This window comes from Bos indicus, chromosome 15, assembly GCF_029378745.1.
Source record: "Bos indicus isolate NIAB-ARS_2022 breed Sahiwal x Tharparkar chromosome 15, NIAB-ARS_B.indTharparkar_mat_pri_1.0, whole genome shotgun sequence".
In the NCBI taxonomy this organism is placed as follows: Eukaryota; Metazoa; Chordata; class Mammalia; order Artiodactyla; family Bovidae; genus Bos; species Bos indicus.
Window position 1 is genome coordinate 83,177,520 of NC_091774.1, and position 16,239 is coordinate 83,193,758.

Consider the following 16,239-nt stretch of genomic DNA (forward strand, 5'->3'; position numbering starts at 1 on the left):
GTCATGACTGAAGACATATGTCTCCAAACTGCCAGAGACCTGGCATGATAGCCTCTGCCTGTGTCTTTAGGTAAGTGACATGTTGGTGTGCATCTTGAAAATGGAAGCACTCCTTCCATATTTTCTCACCTTTCCACTTGGTCATCTGTCTACTGACCCCACCATGGATCGTCGAAAGGACAACCTATGGTATAGCACAGGGAACTCTACTCTGTGCTCTGTGGTGACCTAAATGGGAAGGAAATCCAAACAAATAGGGGGTATATGTACATATATCAGGCTTCCCAGATGGCGCTGGTGATTTTAAAAAACCTGCCTGCCAATGTAGGAGATGTAAGATACGTGGGTTTGATCTCTGAGTCAAGAAGACCCCCCGAAGGAGGGCATGGTAACCCACTCCAGTATGCTTGCCTGGAGATCCCATGGACAGAAGAGTCTGGTGGGCTGTCCATGGGGTCACACAGAGTCGGACAGGACTGAAGAGACTTAGCATGCATGTAAACATATGACTGCTTCACTTTGCTGTCTGTACAGCAGAAACTAACACAACATTGTAAAGTAACTCCAATAAAAATTAATTTTTAAAAAAGAGAAAGTGATTACTTCAGAAAAGCAAAAAGAAATTCCCCAAGTATCCTATTCTCACAATGGGTATTACAACCACCACCTTTTATGGGGTACCTGGTGGCTCAGATGGTAAAGAATCTGCCTGTAATGCTGGAGACCTGGCATCAATCCCAGGGTTGGGAAGATCCTCTGGAGGAGGGCATGGCAACCCACTCTAGTATTCTTGCCCGGAGAATCCCATGGACAGAGGAGCCTGGTGGGCTACAACCCATGGGGTTGCAAAGAGTCGGACACAACTGAGCGACTAACATTTTCACCTTCACTTGTTCAGTTCATAGACTCTAGACCCTCTATATGATCTCATGAGAGCCCTACACAGAAGCAGAATAAAATATAGCATGTACATCATTTTATCTGAAGAATCTGCAAGTATGAGTTTACTATCACAGCTGTAACTAATCACCACAAACCTAGTGGCTTAAAACAATATAGATGTATTATCTCATAGGAAACAATATAAATGTATTATCTCATAGGAAACAATATAGATGTATTATCTCATAGGAAACAATATAGGTGTATTATCTCATAGGAAAAATATAGATGTATTATCATCTCATAGTAAACAATATAGATGTATTATCTCATAGGAAACAATATAGATGTATCATCTCATAGGCGTGTAGGGAAGAAGTCTTTTGGTTGTGGGTGGCAGGGGGGCAGAGTTGGGGGCGTCGTGCCCAACTCTTTGCAACACCGTGGACTGTAGCCCTCCAGGCTCCTCTGTCCATGGGATTTCCCAGGCAAGGGTACTGGAGTGGGTGGCCATTTCCTGCTCCAGGGGATCTTCCCGACCCAGGGATCGAACCTCATCTCTTGTGTCTCCTGCACTGGCAGGCAGATTCTTTACGACTGAGCCACCAAGAAGCCCTTACACTAGTCTACAACTTCCTCAGGGACAGTTACCGACTCTTGTTCAGTATTGTTCTTTCAGAACCTACCACAGTGTCTGGCACACACTAGGGACATAGCAAATATCTGTTTGATAAATGAATTATTCACTGTCCCTAGTAATGTTGGCTTTTGCAGAGTATGGTGTTTATATTATTTCCTTACAGTGTGGCTAACGATGAATCTCAGGGTCTGGTGACTGGGGCGGAGATTGTCTCTGCTTTTAGAAAATGTAAATAAGAATGTGTCTTTGACACCTCAGAGAGTGATTAATTTGTGAAGCTGTGGGTTTTTTGCAAATCCTTCCTTTGTAGAAACATTCAAGGGGTAAATGTAACTAATCATTTGGAAGGGTGTGGAGAAGGCAATGGCACCCCACTCCAGTACTCTTGCCTGGAAAATCCCATGGGTGGAGGAGCCTGGTAGGCTGCAGTCCATGGGGTCGCAAAGAGTCAGACACGACTGCGCGACTTCACTTTCACTTTTCATTTTCATGCATTGGAGAAGGAAATGGCAACCCACTCCAGTATTCTTGCCTGGAGAATCCCAGGGACGGGGGAGTCTGGTGGGCTGCCGTCTATGGGGTCGCACAGAGTCGGACATGACTGAAGTGACTTAGCAGCAGCAATAGAGAACCAGCTGCCTAAATGCCCTTCTAACCATAGACTTGGAAGATCCCTCCCCTATTGTCTAGAGCTGCCGGGAGCCGGCGGTGAGGAGCTCCACTCGTGGCAAAGGTCATGAGGAAGGAGGTTCGGCATACGTAAAGGCAGGATCGAGCCTCAGGAGTCCCCCTGGAAATTCTCGAGCATCTACCCCCAAAACCAGAGTCTGCCTACTTTCTACTTTGTGCTCTCACCTACACCTCTGACTTTACGGGGGGCTGTCCCCCACTACCTCTCTCTGAAAAAAAAGAGTTAACTTACAGCTCCAGTTAATAAAGTTCCTGGGTGTGATAGTGTTTCAACCTACAAACTCCTTTGGAAGTCCTCTAGCCTGCCTGAATAGGTTTTTCTGGCCACATGTGATTGTTCAGAGCCTCCCAACTGTGAGAGGCATGAGATGTTCTAAACTGTCTAAATACAGATTCTTTTGAGCAGTTAAAAGATTGATTAGAAATTATATTGGTGAAGGGTTTTTCACTTGTTCGGCCAATGTTTGCTGCTAAGTCTCCATATCCCTTTCCTGCTGTGTCCCTGGCAGTGTATTGATTAATATGATTGGTGTAAGTAGTAGCTTTAATGTTTGTAACCTTGGACCCTTGAGTTAATTCTTTTTCTTGTTATAGCCCACCACACCTTTGCTCTGTAGGAATGCAACTTTATCTAATGCTTTTGAGGGTGGCGCCTGACTAATCACCTTTAGAGAAAAATAAGTTTTCTGAAGAAAGGGTCTTAAAATGTTAACTGGCCTCTGGGCCAGAAGATGATGCAAATCACCTAAACGTTTGCATATGATAAGTTTGCAGGAAGAAAGCCTGGCTTACTGCATGACTCTATCCCTTCCCCCATTATCCTCTATGCATAACTTAAGGTATAAAAACTACTTTGGAAAATAAAGTGCGGGCCTTGTTCACCGAAACTTGGTCTCCCCATGTCGTTCTTTCTCTTACCTTCTGGCTGAATTATTCAGCCTCTTTTCTCCACTGAATTTCCTCACTGAGCTATCCTTATTTCAGCCTCTTTTCTCCACTGAATTTCTTCACTGAGCTATCCTTATTTAACCACTCTTTATATCCTTAATTAACGTTTAATTAAGCAATTGTTTCCTGATCCTCGCCAACGCCGTCCCCGCTTTGAATTCCCTGGATCCACCGGGGCTGGACCCTGGCATAGAGCTGTGGATATTAACAGGTTAATATTTCTAGAAGAGAAATTCTTAGAAGTTACAGCCGCTCTCCAATCTCTCTTTGTCTTCTCACTTCAAATGAATGAATGCTAAGTTGCTTCAGTTGTGTCCAACTCTTTGCAATCCCATGGACTGTAGCCTGCCAGGCTCCTCTGCCCATGGGATTCTCCAGGCAAGAACACTGGAGTGGGGTGCCGTGCCCTCCTCCAGGGGATCCTCTCAGCCCAGGGATTGAATCTACATCACTTGCACCTTCTGCATTGGCAGGTAGGTCCTTTACCGCTAGCACCACTTGGGAAGCCCCCTCACTTCAAGTATCTGCCCACAAACACACACTCCCAGCATCAAGAGGAAGGATAAATGAGCTTCAAGTGTTCTGTCTCAGAGAGCAGCTTGGGGACTGGAAGGAGCTACATTTGCCTGATTAGACTGTATCCAAAGAATAATAAATGAAAATATAAAGTTGTTCAGGGACAGACCGGCTGGGAGTGGCTGCCCACCATCAGCTGGTATTTGCTCTGTGTGACTATGAACCACCCAGGCTCGTTTATGACCTCCTGGAACTCTGAGTCTCAGCCAGATGCAGGAACTTCTTTAACATTTCTTTTCCGGGCACAACTCTGGTTTTTCCTGCCTTCCTATAAGCTCAACCCAAATTTTCCCCTTTCTGCTTCTGCTCCTCTAATGGCATCCTCTGGTGAGTCTCCTGACCCATGTTTGAAACTTTGCTCTTAGGGAAAAAAAAAAAAACTTTAAAAGAAAACATTTCTGAGGAGGTTGCTTGTTTTAGACCCCTCCCCAAAGAATTAGTAAGCGGCATATCCCAGGTGACTCAGTGTTAAAGAATCCACCAATGCCAGAGACACAGTTTTGATCCCTGAGTTGGGAGAAATGGCAACCCCCTCCAATATTCTTGCCTGGAAAGTTCCATGGACAGAGGAGCCTGGAGGGCTACAATCCATGTGTTTGCAAAGAGTCTGACACGACTGAGCGACTGAGCACGTATGAATATATTCTCAGTACCAGGGAGATCCCTAATGTCCACATTATTTACACCTTACTGCCTGAAATTCTGAAATTCATCTGTTTGTTTAAGGCTGGTCCCCTTTTAAAGTGCCAATGTTTCATTTTTTAAAAAAGGGTATTCTTTAAGTTTCATGGTCATTTCTTCAGAAAGGATCTTAAAAGGAAAGCTAAGATCTGTAAGCACCTAAGATAAAGGGAGATGCCGCAGCGAAAGAGGACAAGGTCCAGACCCGGAGAGGGCACACTCACGGACAAATGTCCCAACTCACCGTCTGACTCAACTCAGGTTAAAGAGCGCTGGTATCATTTTATGCCATTTCATTCTCACAGCCGAGACACCTGTCAAACCCAAACTGGCAACCCAACTGGTCAAGCTCAAACTTAGCCACAAATTTTAAGACATTGAAAACTGGCAAGAGCTGATTACATAAGGTAATATATGCAAAACATCCTGGGTCTTGCACACCAATACAAATCTTCTGTTTTATCAGTTTAGGTGTGTTTATCTGACTGAAGAAGGATCAGGCCCCAAGATGCTTTCCACCACTCCCCACGATGCATGTAAAAGGATTAGTGTTTCCTGACTGTCTGCTGTTCACGGAGCATTGGGCCACACACTTCACAGTTGCTCTTTGATATAATCAGCAAGGTGAACAGTTTTCAATGATCGAGGTTTGAATTCCAATGGTCGCCAACTCTGACAGTTGGTGGACGTCACTTATGCTCTCACATCTTCATTCTTAAATCTGCCAAGTTGACACCACCACTCATTTGAAGTTGATTACTATTTAATTATCACATCTACTTTGCAAAAAAAAAAAAGATGTGGTAATTAAATTCTATACATATATGCAATTTGTGTTAAATTTCCATCTCTTTGTGATCATCACTTCACAGTATTTATGAATATCAGATCATTATTTTGTATACCTGAAATTCATAGAATGTTGACTCAATGGACATGAGTTTGCATAACTCTGGGAGTTGGTGATGGACAGGAAGGCCTGTCATGCTGCAGTCCATGGGGTCACAAAGAGTCGGACACAACTGAGCGACTGAACTGAACTGATGTCAATTATATATCCATAAAATAATGTAATATCCAAAATAAAAACAAATACATAAACATAAAACAGTATAGAGGGGATTTTTTTAAAGGAACCAACTATATATTTTCTGTAAGAAATCAGCTTTAAATTCAAAGACAGAGATAGATTAAAAGTAATGCAAAGGAGAAAGATAACACAGAAAGAAGGCTGGAATAGGTATAATAATTTGAGATAAAGCAGACTTTACAACAAGGAAAATTATCAGAGATTAAGAGTCTTCATAATGATAATGATAAAGGGGTCAACTGTCAAAGAATTCACAACAATACTTAATGTGTATACACTTAGCAACAGAATGTCAAAATATAAGAGGCAAAACTGATAGAAATACAGGGGAAAATAGACAAATCCACTCTATAGCTGGAAATATCAATATCCTTCTATCAGCAATTGATGGATCCAATAGGCAGAAAATCAGTAAGGATACAGTTGAACTGAACGGCACCATTAATCAATGGGAGCTAATTAATATAAAATATTTCATCTGACAATAGCATAACACACATTCTTCTTAAGCTCACATGGAACATCTACCAGGACAGATCACATTCTGGACCATAAAATGTTTTATTCTTTTCATAAATCATGCAGAGTATGCTCTAAGACCCCAGTGGAGTTTAACTACAAAGAAAGCAATAACAGGAAGCTAGATCGGAAAACTCCAATAGCGATACGTGTTGCTTAGTAACACTTTAATAACTCCCACTGCATCTGCAGCTGCCAGCTTCTCCAGTGAAAAGTACTTTTCCTACAAATACCTGACACTATTCCCCATGCTGACTGCTACATCGTTAGACTCCCGATCCCCTGTCTCAGGGAGCAATGTAGATGATGCGTCTGTCTGGGTGAAGATGGGGAACCTGGCCGGCTCCCCTTTCTAAAGAAAGGTAGGTGAGGGCATCCTGAAGGCACAACAGCAGGCAACTTCAGCGTGGCACGTGTGTAATTTTATGATTTGGATAGTGTTCCATGTCCAGTCCCTGAAAAATAGAATATCCATGCGCAATTCTTTTTTTACCTTTTTCTTTTGTGTGATAAAATAGAAGCAGTTACCACGGGTGTGCTGTGACGGTTTCGGGTGAGCAGTGCGGGGACTCGGCCACGCGCATTCCACGGGAAACCCTGAAGCAGGTGTGTCGTGTACAACCAAACGCCTCCGGCTGATTAAAGTCTGTTGCTTCTCAGGTGAAATACTAGGCTTCTCAAGACACATCCAAATTGGAATATTTTTTGTATTAAAACATTCTGTACAGCCTGTTTGCGGGGCAGGAATAGAGAGATGAACGTAGAGGAAGGACTTGTGGACACGGCAGGGGAAGGAGACGATGGGGCCAATGAGAAAGTAGCGTTGAAATATATACACAACCACGTATAAAACAGAGCTGGTGCGAATTTGCTCTATAGCACAGGGAGCTCGGCCTGGTGCTCTGTGATGACCTAGAGGGGTGGGATGGGGTAGGGGGTCGAGGGAGGCTCAAGAGGGAAGAGACATGTGTATACTCAGGGCTGATTCACACTGTTGTATGGCAGAAACCAACACAACAGTGTAAAGCAATTATTCTTCAAAAAAATTTTTTTAAAAAGAAGGACTACTGTAAAATTCTTTTTTAAAAACTTCTAAAAACATTTACTGAGCATCTACAAAGTTTAGGAAAGTAACCAGCACAGTCCCTTTCTTTAAAAAAGAAATAGTGATTAAAAGCTAGCTGGGAGCAGGAAAAGAAACAGGATGATGTAAGGACGTTAGCATTATGATAATATTATATAACATTTTGAAATTTACAAGGTACTCTCCTGTGAATTGGCATTTAGTTGATTTGCGCAGAAGCAAAAGTGAATAAGGGGTGAGAGAGGGAAGTTTAGATGAGACTGGAGATGAGTAAAGAAGAATGATTTCTTGTTGGGTGACTACTTCGTATCAGGCACTCGCCACCCATTCATTCATTCATCCATTCAAAAAGAATTGTTGGATAACTGAGTTCTACAAGGCAACTGTGAGGTTACGAGACAGAAAGGCCACCATTCAATGTTAGCTCGATCTTGGGCCTGATCGTCTGTCCAAAACCTTTTAAGAGGAGCAAAGTGAAGTTGCTCAGTCATGTCTGACTGTTTGCAACCCCATGAACTGCAGCCTACCAGGCTCCTCCATCCATGGGATTTTCTAGGCAAGAGTACTGGAGTGGGTTGCCATTTCCTTCTCCAGGGGATCTTCCGGACCCAGGGATCAAACCTGGGTCTCCCACATTGTAGACAGATGCTAATACTGTCTGGGCCACCAGGGAAGTCAGAGGAGCAAGGGGAATCATTTTAATTCAAAAGAGAAGCCAGCAGTAAGTATCTTTGATCTCATTTTCCAGAGATCTGATTTGGCGGGTCCTAGATTCCTAGATGGCTCCAGCCAATGCCTCATGGAGCCAGAACACCCCAAAAGAATAATTAGAACTGTCACCCCCCCATCCTTCTTTCCTTAACAAGTTATCTTTCTTAGGACAATTTTACAGAGAAGGAAAAGAAAAATACGAGGAGCATAACATCAGAGTTCAAATTAATGGAAAAAATCTTTTACTTCAAGTTGTAATTATGTGTATGAGGGATTCTTCTCCTGATTTTTAAGATTAGAAGCCATTTACAGTCTTTTTATTTTTTGACTGGTAAGGAGTGGATGTATTTAGAGAAAAACCCTCCACAGGCAGAGTATGGGGCATCTTGAAGGTGAGAGAGTGCCTACAGTCATTTCTTTAAATAGGAAACAATAGAATATCTTTTTAAAGTAAAACTACCAAAATCCGATTACCCACAGATAATGGTATACATCTTTCCAGATTTCTTCTAGGCATGTAGTTTTTCTCCAAAAAATAAGATTATGTGATATATTCAGTGCTTCAATCTTTTATTAAAAAAAGAATCTTACCACATCTAAGAATAAAGTTCTACATTATAAATTTGAATGGCTGCAAATATTGAATTACTCTATAGTGCCATAACTATTGAACCAATTTCATAAATCAGATAGTAATTTAAACTAATCTCTTCTAAACTTCACTGTGATGACCTTTCTTTGTACTCATGACATTAAGCATTTTGTTTATTCACATTTAGCATTAATTCCTGGAGTAGAATTTTTGACTCAAAAGATTTGCAGATTTTGTCTTGACACATGCTTCCAGAATGACCTAAGAAAGTGTGTCCCTGTATACACTCCTATTAACCATAGATGGAGGTGTCTCTTTCTCCATATCCTTGCCAACGATGGATCACTTCTTCATAGGCCGATCTTCTAGATGAGAAGTGGTATCTCATCACACTTTTAATTTGTGCTTATTTGATGAATGGTATGACCAACTCTATTTCTCTCTGAATCATGACCCATTTTTGTTTTAAAGTATCTATTTCTTACTAAATGATTAGAACTCTATATATCTAAAACATTAAGCCTATTTTATTTATTTTTCACGTATACAAAACTTGTTTTCTCAAGTTTTTTATTTTCCAAAACATGGAAATTCCTTATTTTTTACTGGAGTCTAATTGCTTTACGATGTTGTGTTAGCTTCTGCTGTACAGCGATGTGAATCAGTTATCTGTATACGTATATCCCCTCCCGCTTGAGCCTCCCTCCCAGCCCCCATCCCACCCCTGTAGGTCATCACAGACACTGAGCTGAGCCCCCTGTGTTATACAGCATCTTTCCACTAGCTATCTATTTTACACATGGTAGGATATATATGTCAATACCACTCTCTCAATTCATCTTCATATTTTAATTAGCCAAATCTAATCATCTTCTTTGTAATGCTTACAAAGTTCTTCTCTTCCCCAAAAATAAAACAAAAATTACTTAGACTTTATTCTAATATTTCAGCTTATTTTTTGATGTTTATGTTCTTAAAATGACAAAATCAGTATTCCATCTCCCTAAGAAGTTAAAAAGTATTATCATTTATTTCAGCTCATAGTATCTACTTATAAAAAGAAATCAAGTATTCAAACACAAATACAATAGAGTTAGGCTGTTTGCTTCTTTCCCAGGTTCATAATTTATTGTACAGATTGAGTATCACATAATGAGTTGACATTGGAACTTAACAGATGAGGTACAGTTTAGAATCTGTTTATCTTGCTTTCACAGCTGGAGTTTTTGTTTTAGATCTTAACTTGAAGAATAAGACTATCAAAGCTTAAGTATAAGACTATCAAAACAGTACCTCCATATGTGTGTGTGCATATATGTGCATGCATGCACGTGCGTGCATGCGCGTGCGTGCTCAGCCAGGTTCCTCTGTCCATGGGTTTCCCAGGGACGGATGCTGGAGTCAGTTGCTATTTCCTCCTCCAGGAGATTGAACCCATGTCTCCTGCATTGTAGGCAGATTCTCCATCACTTGAGTCATCAGGGAAGCCTCTTTCTGCACTTGACCAGTACACAATTCATTCTCCCTGTGAGAGTGTAAGAGATGCAAAAGTTTTTGATACCAGTGAAATGGACTGGGTATCTGCTTCTGGACTGCCACAGTTTCAAGCTTCCAGAAGGCACAGACTCAGGAGCTTGTGTCCTTCAGCGTAGGCAGCTGCCCCTCGGGCCCCTACGCTGTTTCTTTACAATATCTTCATCATCATTTAAAATTAGAAAATTAGCATATCCTTTGACCCAGTATGTCTATGTCTGGCTTTTCATAGGCACACAAAAATGGATTTACAAAACGTTGAGAGCAGCATTATTTGAAAATAGTAATTGGGGCCCAACCAAGCCAACTAAGGGCTTCCCGGGGGGTGCGTTGTAAAGAATCTGCCTGCAAAGCAAGAGACACAGGAGACATGGGTTTGATCCCTGGGCTGAGGAGATCTCCTGGAGAAGGAACGGCAACCTTCTCCAGGACTCTTGCCTGCAAAATTCCATGACGGAGGAGTCTGGCTACAGTCCATGGGTCCAAAAGAATCGGACATGACTTAGTGACTAAGCCACAACTGTAGAGCACGTGCAACTCTGCTCAGTGTTAGGCAGCAGCCTGGATGGGAGGGGCCTTGAGGGTTGAATGAATTGTTGTATATGCAGGGCTGAGTTCCTTTGCTGTTCACCTGAAACTATCACATCATTAATCGGCTACTCTCCATTACAAAATAAAAAGTTAAAAACAAGACAAAGCAAAAAAAAAAAAAACGCACTATGTGATCAATGATGTTGCTGCCTCAGGGCACCATGCTGCTCACCCTGACGTATCTTTTCCAAAGGGAGACCTGGGAGAGCGTGCTCTCCATCATGGGCCAGAGCAACCACACCAACGTGAGGGAGTTTGTCTTCCTGGAACTCACTCACTTCCGGGAACTGGAGCTGTTCCTGTTTGTCATCTTCCTAGCTGTATACGTCACAACCGTGCTGGGCAATGCCCTCGTCGTGGTGACCATCACCTGGGAGTCCCACCTCCACACCCCCATGTACTTTCTCCTGCGGAACAAATCAATCCTGGACATCGTCTTTTCATCCGTCACCGTTCCCAAGTTCCTGGTGGATCTCTTATCAGAGAGGAAAGCCATCTCCTACAATGGCTGCATGGCACAGATCTTTTTCTTCCACTTTGCTGGAGGGGCAGATATTTTTTTCCTGTCTGTGATGGCCTGGGACAGATATCTCGCAATCTCCAAGCCCCTGCATTACGTGACCATCATGAGGAGAGAGGTGTGGGTGGGCTTGGTGGTGGCTTCCTGGGTGGGTGGCGCTTTGCACTCCACTGTCCAGATTATCCTGATGCTTCCGCTCCCTTTCTGTGGCCCCAGCACCCTGGATGCCTTCTACTGCGACGTGCCCCAGGTGGTTAGACTGGCTTGCACCGACACCTTTGCTCTGGAGCTCCTCCTGATCTCTAACAACGGGCTGGTGACCCTGCTGTGGTTCCTCCTGCTCCTGGGGTCCTACACCGTCACCCTGGTCACGCTGCGATCCCACGTCGGGGAGGGCCGGAGCAGAGCTGTCTCCACCTGCACCTCCCACGTCCTGGTGGTGACTCTTCACTTCGTGCCCTGTGTTTACATCTACTGCCGGCCCTTTATCACGCTGCCCGTGGACACAGCTGTGTCCATCAATAACACGGTCGTCACCCCCATGCTGAACCCCGTGATCTACACCCTGAGAAACCAGGAGATGAAGGCAGCCATGAAGAGGCTGCAGAGGAGGCTTGGGCCTTTTGAGAGCAATAAACTCAGATGAGCCGTCAGATTGAGACCCGAAATCTAATGTGAGCCTAGTTTGAGGTTTTCTCAGACTACGAGCCTGGGAATCAGAGACAGCTAGTCTTTGTCCACCGCCATTTCTGCATATCCCCACAGCCACTAAGCTCTGTTAGACAGATTGACTCGAAGAACAAAAGGGAGGGATGAGATTGAACACCACAGCCACTAAGCTCTGTTAGACAGACTCGAAGAACAAAAGGGAGGGATGAGATTGAACATCACAGCCACTAAGCTCTGTTAGACAGACTCGAAGAACAAAAGGGAGGGATGAGATTGAACATCCGCTCTCAGGCTGGGGACGGGGGAGAAGTATGTGGTATAAAGCTGAAATCAATAACCCAAGTGCTATCTGTCCTCACTTTTACCATTTGTGGTTTGGAAATAACGCTGTCTACTTACAAGGTGGTTGCGAGGATGAAACGTGATCAGTGTGGAGAGGATTATGGTTGTAAAGGCGCACACGACTCCTGGCATTAATCAGGCATACAGTCTATGTTCCCTATGATCTGCATCTCTGTTGCCAAATACGCCTGTGCTGCATGTATGCGTACTAAGTCACTTCAGTCATGTCCCACTTTTGCGACCCTATGGACCGTAGGCTGCCAGGCTCCTCTGTCCATGGGATTCTCCAGGCAAGAATCCTGGAGTGGGTTGCTAGGGGAATATTCCCAACCCAGGGATTGAACCCACGTCTCTTATGTCTCCAGATGTGTGTGTGTATATATATAGCTTCCCAGGTGGCACTCGTGGTAAAGAACCCACCTGCCAATGCAGGGGACACAAGAGAGGAGGGTTCGATTCCTGGGTCCGGAAGATCCCCTGGAGGAGGGCCGGCAACCCACTCCAGGATTCTTGCCTGGAGAATCCCATGGACAGAGGAGCCTGGGGGGCTACAGTCCATGGGGTCACAAAGAGTTGGGCACAACTGAAGCGACTTAGCACACACTTAGAATGTGGATGCATGTATTTCTCATATTTTCTCTCTAATGACTGCTATTTCCAGTTGATTATTAAAGTAATCACTTTTTGATTTAATATTGTGAGTACAGAATCTTCAATATATTTCACCAATTAGAGAAAAGAGAAGAAATATATTTTGGGTCAGATGTATGCATGAACTAATCGAGAAATAGACCAAATATTCCCTGTCCTCTGGGTCTTTCTACTTTCTTTACATTGAAATTAGTCTCAAAAGGACTTGAATAGTTTGGGGATGTACCTGCACAAAATGCGCTTTTATTTTATGTTGTCCTGAGCTTCCTTCTTCCTTCCATCCCCACTTTCCATTTCACCCCCAGAGCTCTCAGAGCTGGAGCAAACCTGTAGTTTTCATCTACATATGCACAGACAATTTAGGACAAATCCGTGTGGCATAAAAAAAAAAAAAAAATTACCTAAGAAGTAACGTTTGACTCACTCAAGGCCCATTTTGTGTACCAGGAAAGGAAAAAAAACACAACATATGGCATACAGAGCCATTTAAGAATAGCCACTGGGTCTGTGCTATAAACCTCCTCTCTTCCAAGAATAGGATTCCAAGAAAGTAGATATATAAGGAGACAGTAAATCTCCTTTCTGTTTATACACTCACATCAAATCCCACCCTTCTGCCTCCAGCAGTCATTCAGAAATAGACCAGTAAGTTCATGTGTACCCACAAACCATGGGCACCAAGGGGCGGGGAGGCGGGGTAAACTGAGATCCGGACCGCCATGCCTACTACGTGTAAAATGGATGACTACTGAGAAGTTAACTAACAAGAACCGACTGTACAGCACAAGGAACTCTAGTCGATGTGGTTAGGGTTAGGGTTATCCTTTTTGTTACCACATTGAGTAGAGTTTATATTTATATATATATATATATATATATACACACACACACACACATGGCTGATTCCCTTTGCTGTGCAGCAGGAACTAACACAACATTGTAAAACAACTAAACATCAATTAAAAAAAAAATAGGCCAAGGGAAATAAGGAAGCTGAGGAAATTGCAACACACAGCAATTTTTTGCAAATGTTTATGATCACTTAATATTTAGCTAAAAAGGTCCTCATAGATGACCACACATCTGTGATCTTCTCTGAGTCTTACAAGACAGACACATTAGGCCAGGAATCTGCCAGGGACCAGCCCCAGCTGATCCAGGGTATTCGAAGGAGAGACGGCGTAGGCGAAGATCAGGAAACAACTGCTTGATTAAATGTTAATTAAGGATATAAAGAGTAATAGAATGAGGATAGCTCAGTGAGGAAATTCAGTGGAGAAAAGAGGCTGAAATAAGGATAGCTCAGGGAGGAAATTCAGTGGAGAAAAGAGGCTGAATAATTCAGCCAGAAGGTAAGAGAAAGAACGACATGGTGAGACCAAGTTTTGGTGAACAAGGCCCGCACTTTATTTTCCAAAGTAGTTTTTATACCTTAAGTTATGCATAGAGGATAATGGGGGAAGGGGTAGAGTCAGGCAGCAAGCCAGGCTTTCTTCCTGCAAACTTATCATATGCAAAAGTTTAGGTGATTTGCATCATCTTCTGGCCCGGAGGCCTGTTAACATTTTAAGACACTTTCTTCAGAAAACTTATTTTTCTCTAAAGGTGATTAGTCAGGCGCCACCCTCAAAAGCATTAGATAAAGTTGCATTCCTACAGAGCAAAGGTGTGGTGGGCTATAACAAGAAAAAGAATTAACTCAAGGGTCCCAGGTTACAAACATTAAAGCTACTACTTACACCAATTATATTAATCAATACACTGCCAGGGACACAGCAGGTAAGGGATATGGAAACTTAGCAGCAAACATTGGCCCAACAAATGAAAAACCCTTCACCAATACAATTTCTAATCAATCTTTTAACTGCTCAAAGGAATCTGTATTTAGACAGTTTAGAACATCTCATGCCTCTCACAGTTGGGAGGCTCTGAGCAATCACATGTGGCCAGAAAAAATCTATTCAGGCAGGCTAGAGGACTTCCAAAGGAGTTTGTAGGTTGAAACACTATCACACCCAGGAATTATTAACTGGAGCTGTAAGCTAACTCTTTTTTCAGAGAGAGGTAGTGGGGGACAGCCCCCCGTAAAGTCAGAGGTGTAGGTGAGAGCACAAAGCAGAAAGTAGGCAGACTCTGGTTTTGGGGGTAGATTGCTCGAGAATTTCCAGGGAGACTCCTGAGGCTTGATCCTGCCTTTGCGTATGCCAAGCCTCCTTCCTCATGACCTTTGCCAGGGACGGAGCTCGCTCCCCGCAGGAATCCTAATCATACTGCCAGTGCTTCTCAAGCTTTCTAAAATTATTGCCCCTTAAAAGAGCTTTTTTAGATATTTTTCCTAATTACTCTCCCTCAAGAAAATTTAATATCAAAGACACACCATACCTCTTTTTGTGTTCTGAGGTTGTCTGAAGAAGCACACCTCACTAAAACATCCAAGATTTTTTTGGCTCTCAAGAACCAATTTTTGCCCCCATGGGCATCATACTCACATTGAGAATGAATGATCCTATGACATTAGTTGTTGTTCAGTCACCCAGTCGTGTCTGACTCTTTGCGACCCCATGAACCACAGCACGCCAGGCCTCCCTGTCCATCACCAACTCCTGGAGTTTACTCAAACTCATGTCCATGAAGTCGGTGATGCCATCCAACCATCTCATCCTCTGTCGTCCCCTTCTCCTCCCACTTTCAATCTTTCCCAACATCAGGGTCTTTTCTGATGAATCAGCTCTTCGCATCAGGTGGCCAAAGTATTGACATTATACCTTTATATAAATGTTTCCCCAAAACTTGGAGACTCACACAATATTAACGTATGTAGAGTTATGTTGTCTGGGGTCTTGCAAGACTTTGGAAGGCATAGAAATTGGACATTTTCGTGTATGTGCGGACTTATGTGCAGTAATGACTTGGAAACTGTATAATAAGGCCCACTGGAACTCCAACAGTAGCAGAAGAATGTCCATTCTGTTTCCACATTCACATCCAATAAAACTCCCTTTACTAATTCTCAAATCAAGCTTGGTCCTGAGGGACTAGTGAGCTCAGCAGGGGCACTTTGGGAGAAGGAGAAGAGCTGTGATGACGTGACTCCTTGAGGCTGCCTTTCCCAGCATGAAGGTTGAAGAGAAGAGGTTGACGTCCAGAATAACTAACCTTCTAACGTGCTGTTTCCCCAGCCGCATAGACACTGAGACCCAGCCGCCAAGTCTCAGAATGTGCGGATTCCCGCCTGGACGCTGAAGGACTTAGGTAAGGACATCGAGCTGCCGGGGTGTGACGCACTGTGGATTACAGATGAGCATGCAAATATACCTCGTGTATCACATGCTGCGAAAAGAGCTGAAAACTCTAGGGACCAAAAGCAAGTGATATTAAATATTGGGAAAGCGGGAGTCTCTTCCTAAGAAGCTACAGAGATGGAGTCAGCTTGGTAAGAGAGAAAGCAGTTTGTATTTGATGGAATGACTGAGCTGCATAAAAGCAGTAGAATTTTTTCCAGCTTAGGGTCTGTCCATAG

General features: G+C 43.2%; 1 protein-coding gene across 1 annotated transcript; it reads left to right on the forward strand.

Annotated features, from left to right (window-relative positions):
• The first annotated feature begins 10,758 nt into the window (after positions 1–10,758).
• OR4D6 (olfactory receptor family 4 subfamily D member 6) lies at positions 10,759–11,814 on the forward strand. The gene has a single exon (XM_019974478.2). It carries the CDS (start codon positions 10,759–10,761, stop codon positions 11,701–11,703), a length of 945 nt encoding a protein of 314 aa, XP_019830037.2. The 3' UTR covers positions 11,704–11,814.
• The last annotated feature ends 4,425 nt before the right edge of the window (positions 11,815–16,239 follow it).

Coding starts and splice junctions, on each gene's coding strand:
- OR4D6 (XM_019974478.2), top strand. CDS start 10,759: ATGGGCCAGAGCAACCACACCAACGTGAGGGAGTTTGTCTTCCTGGAA.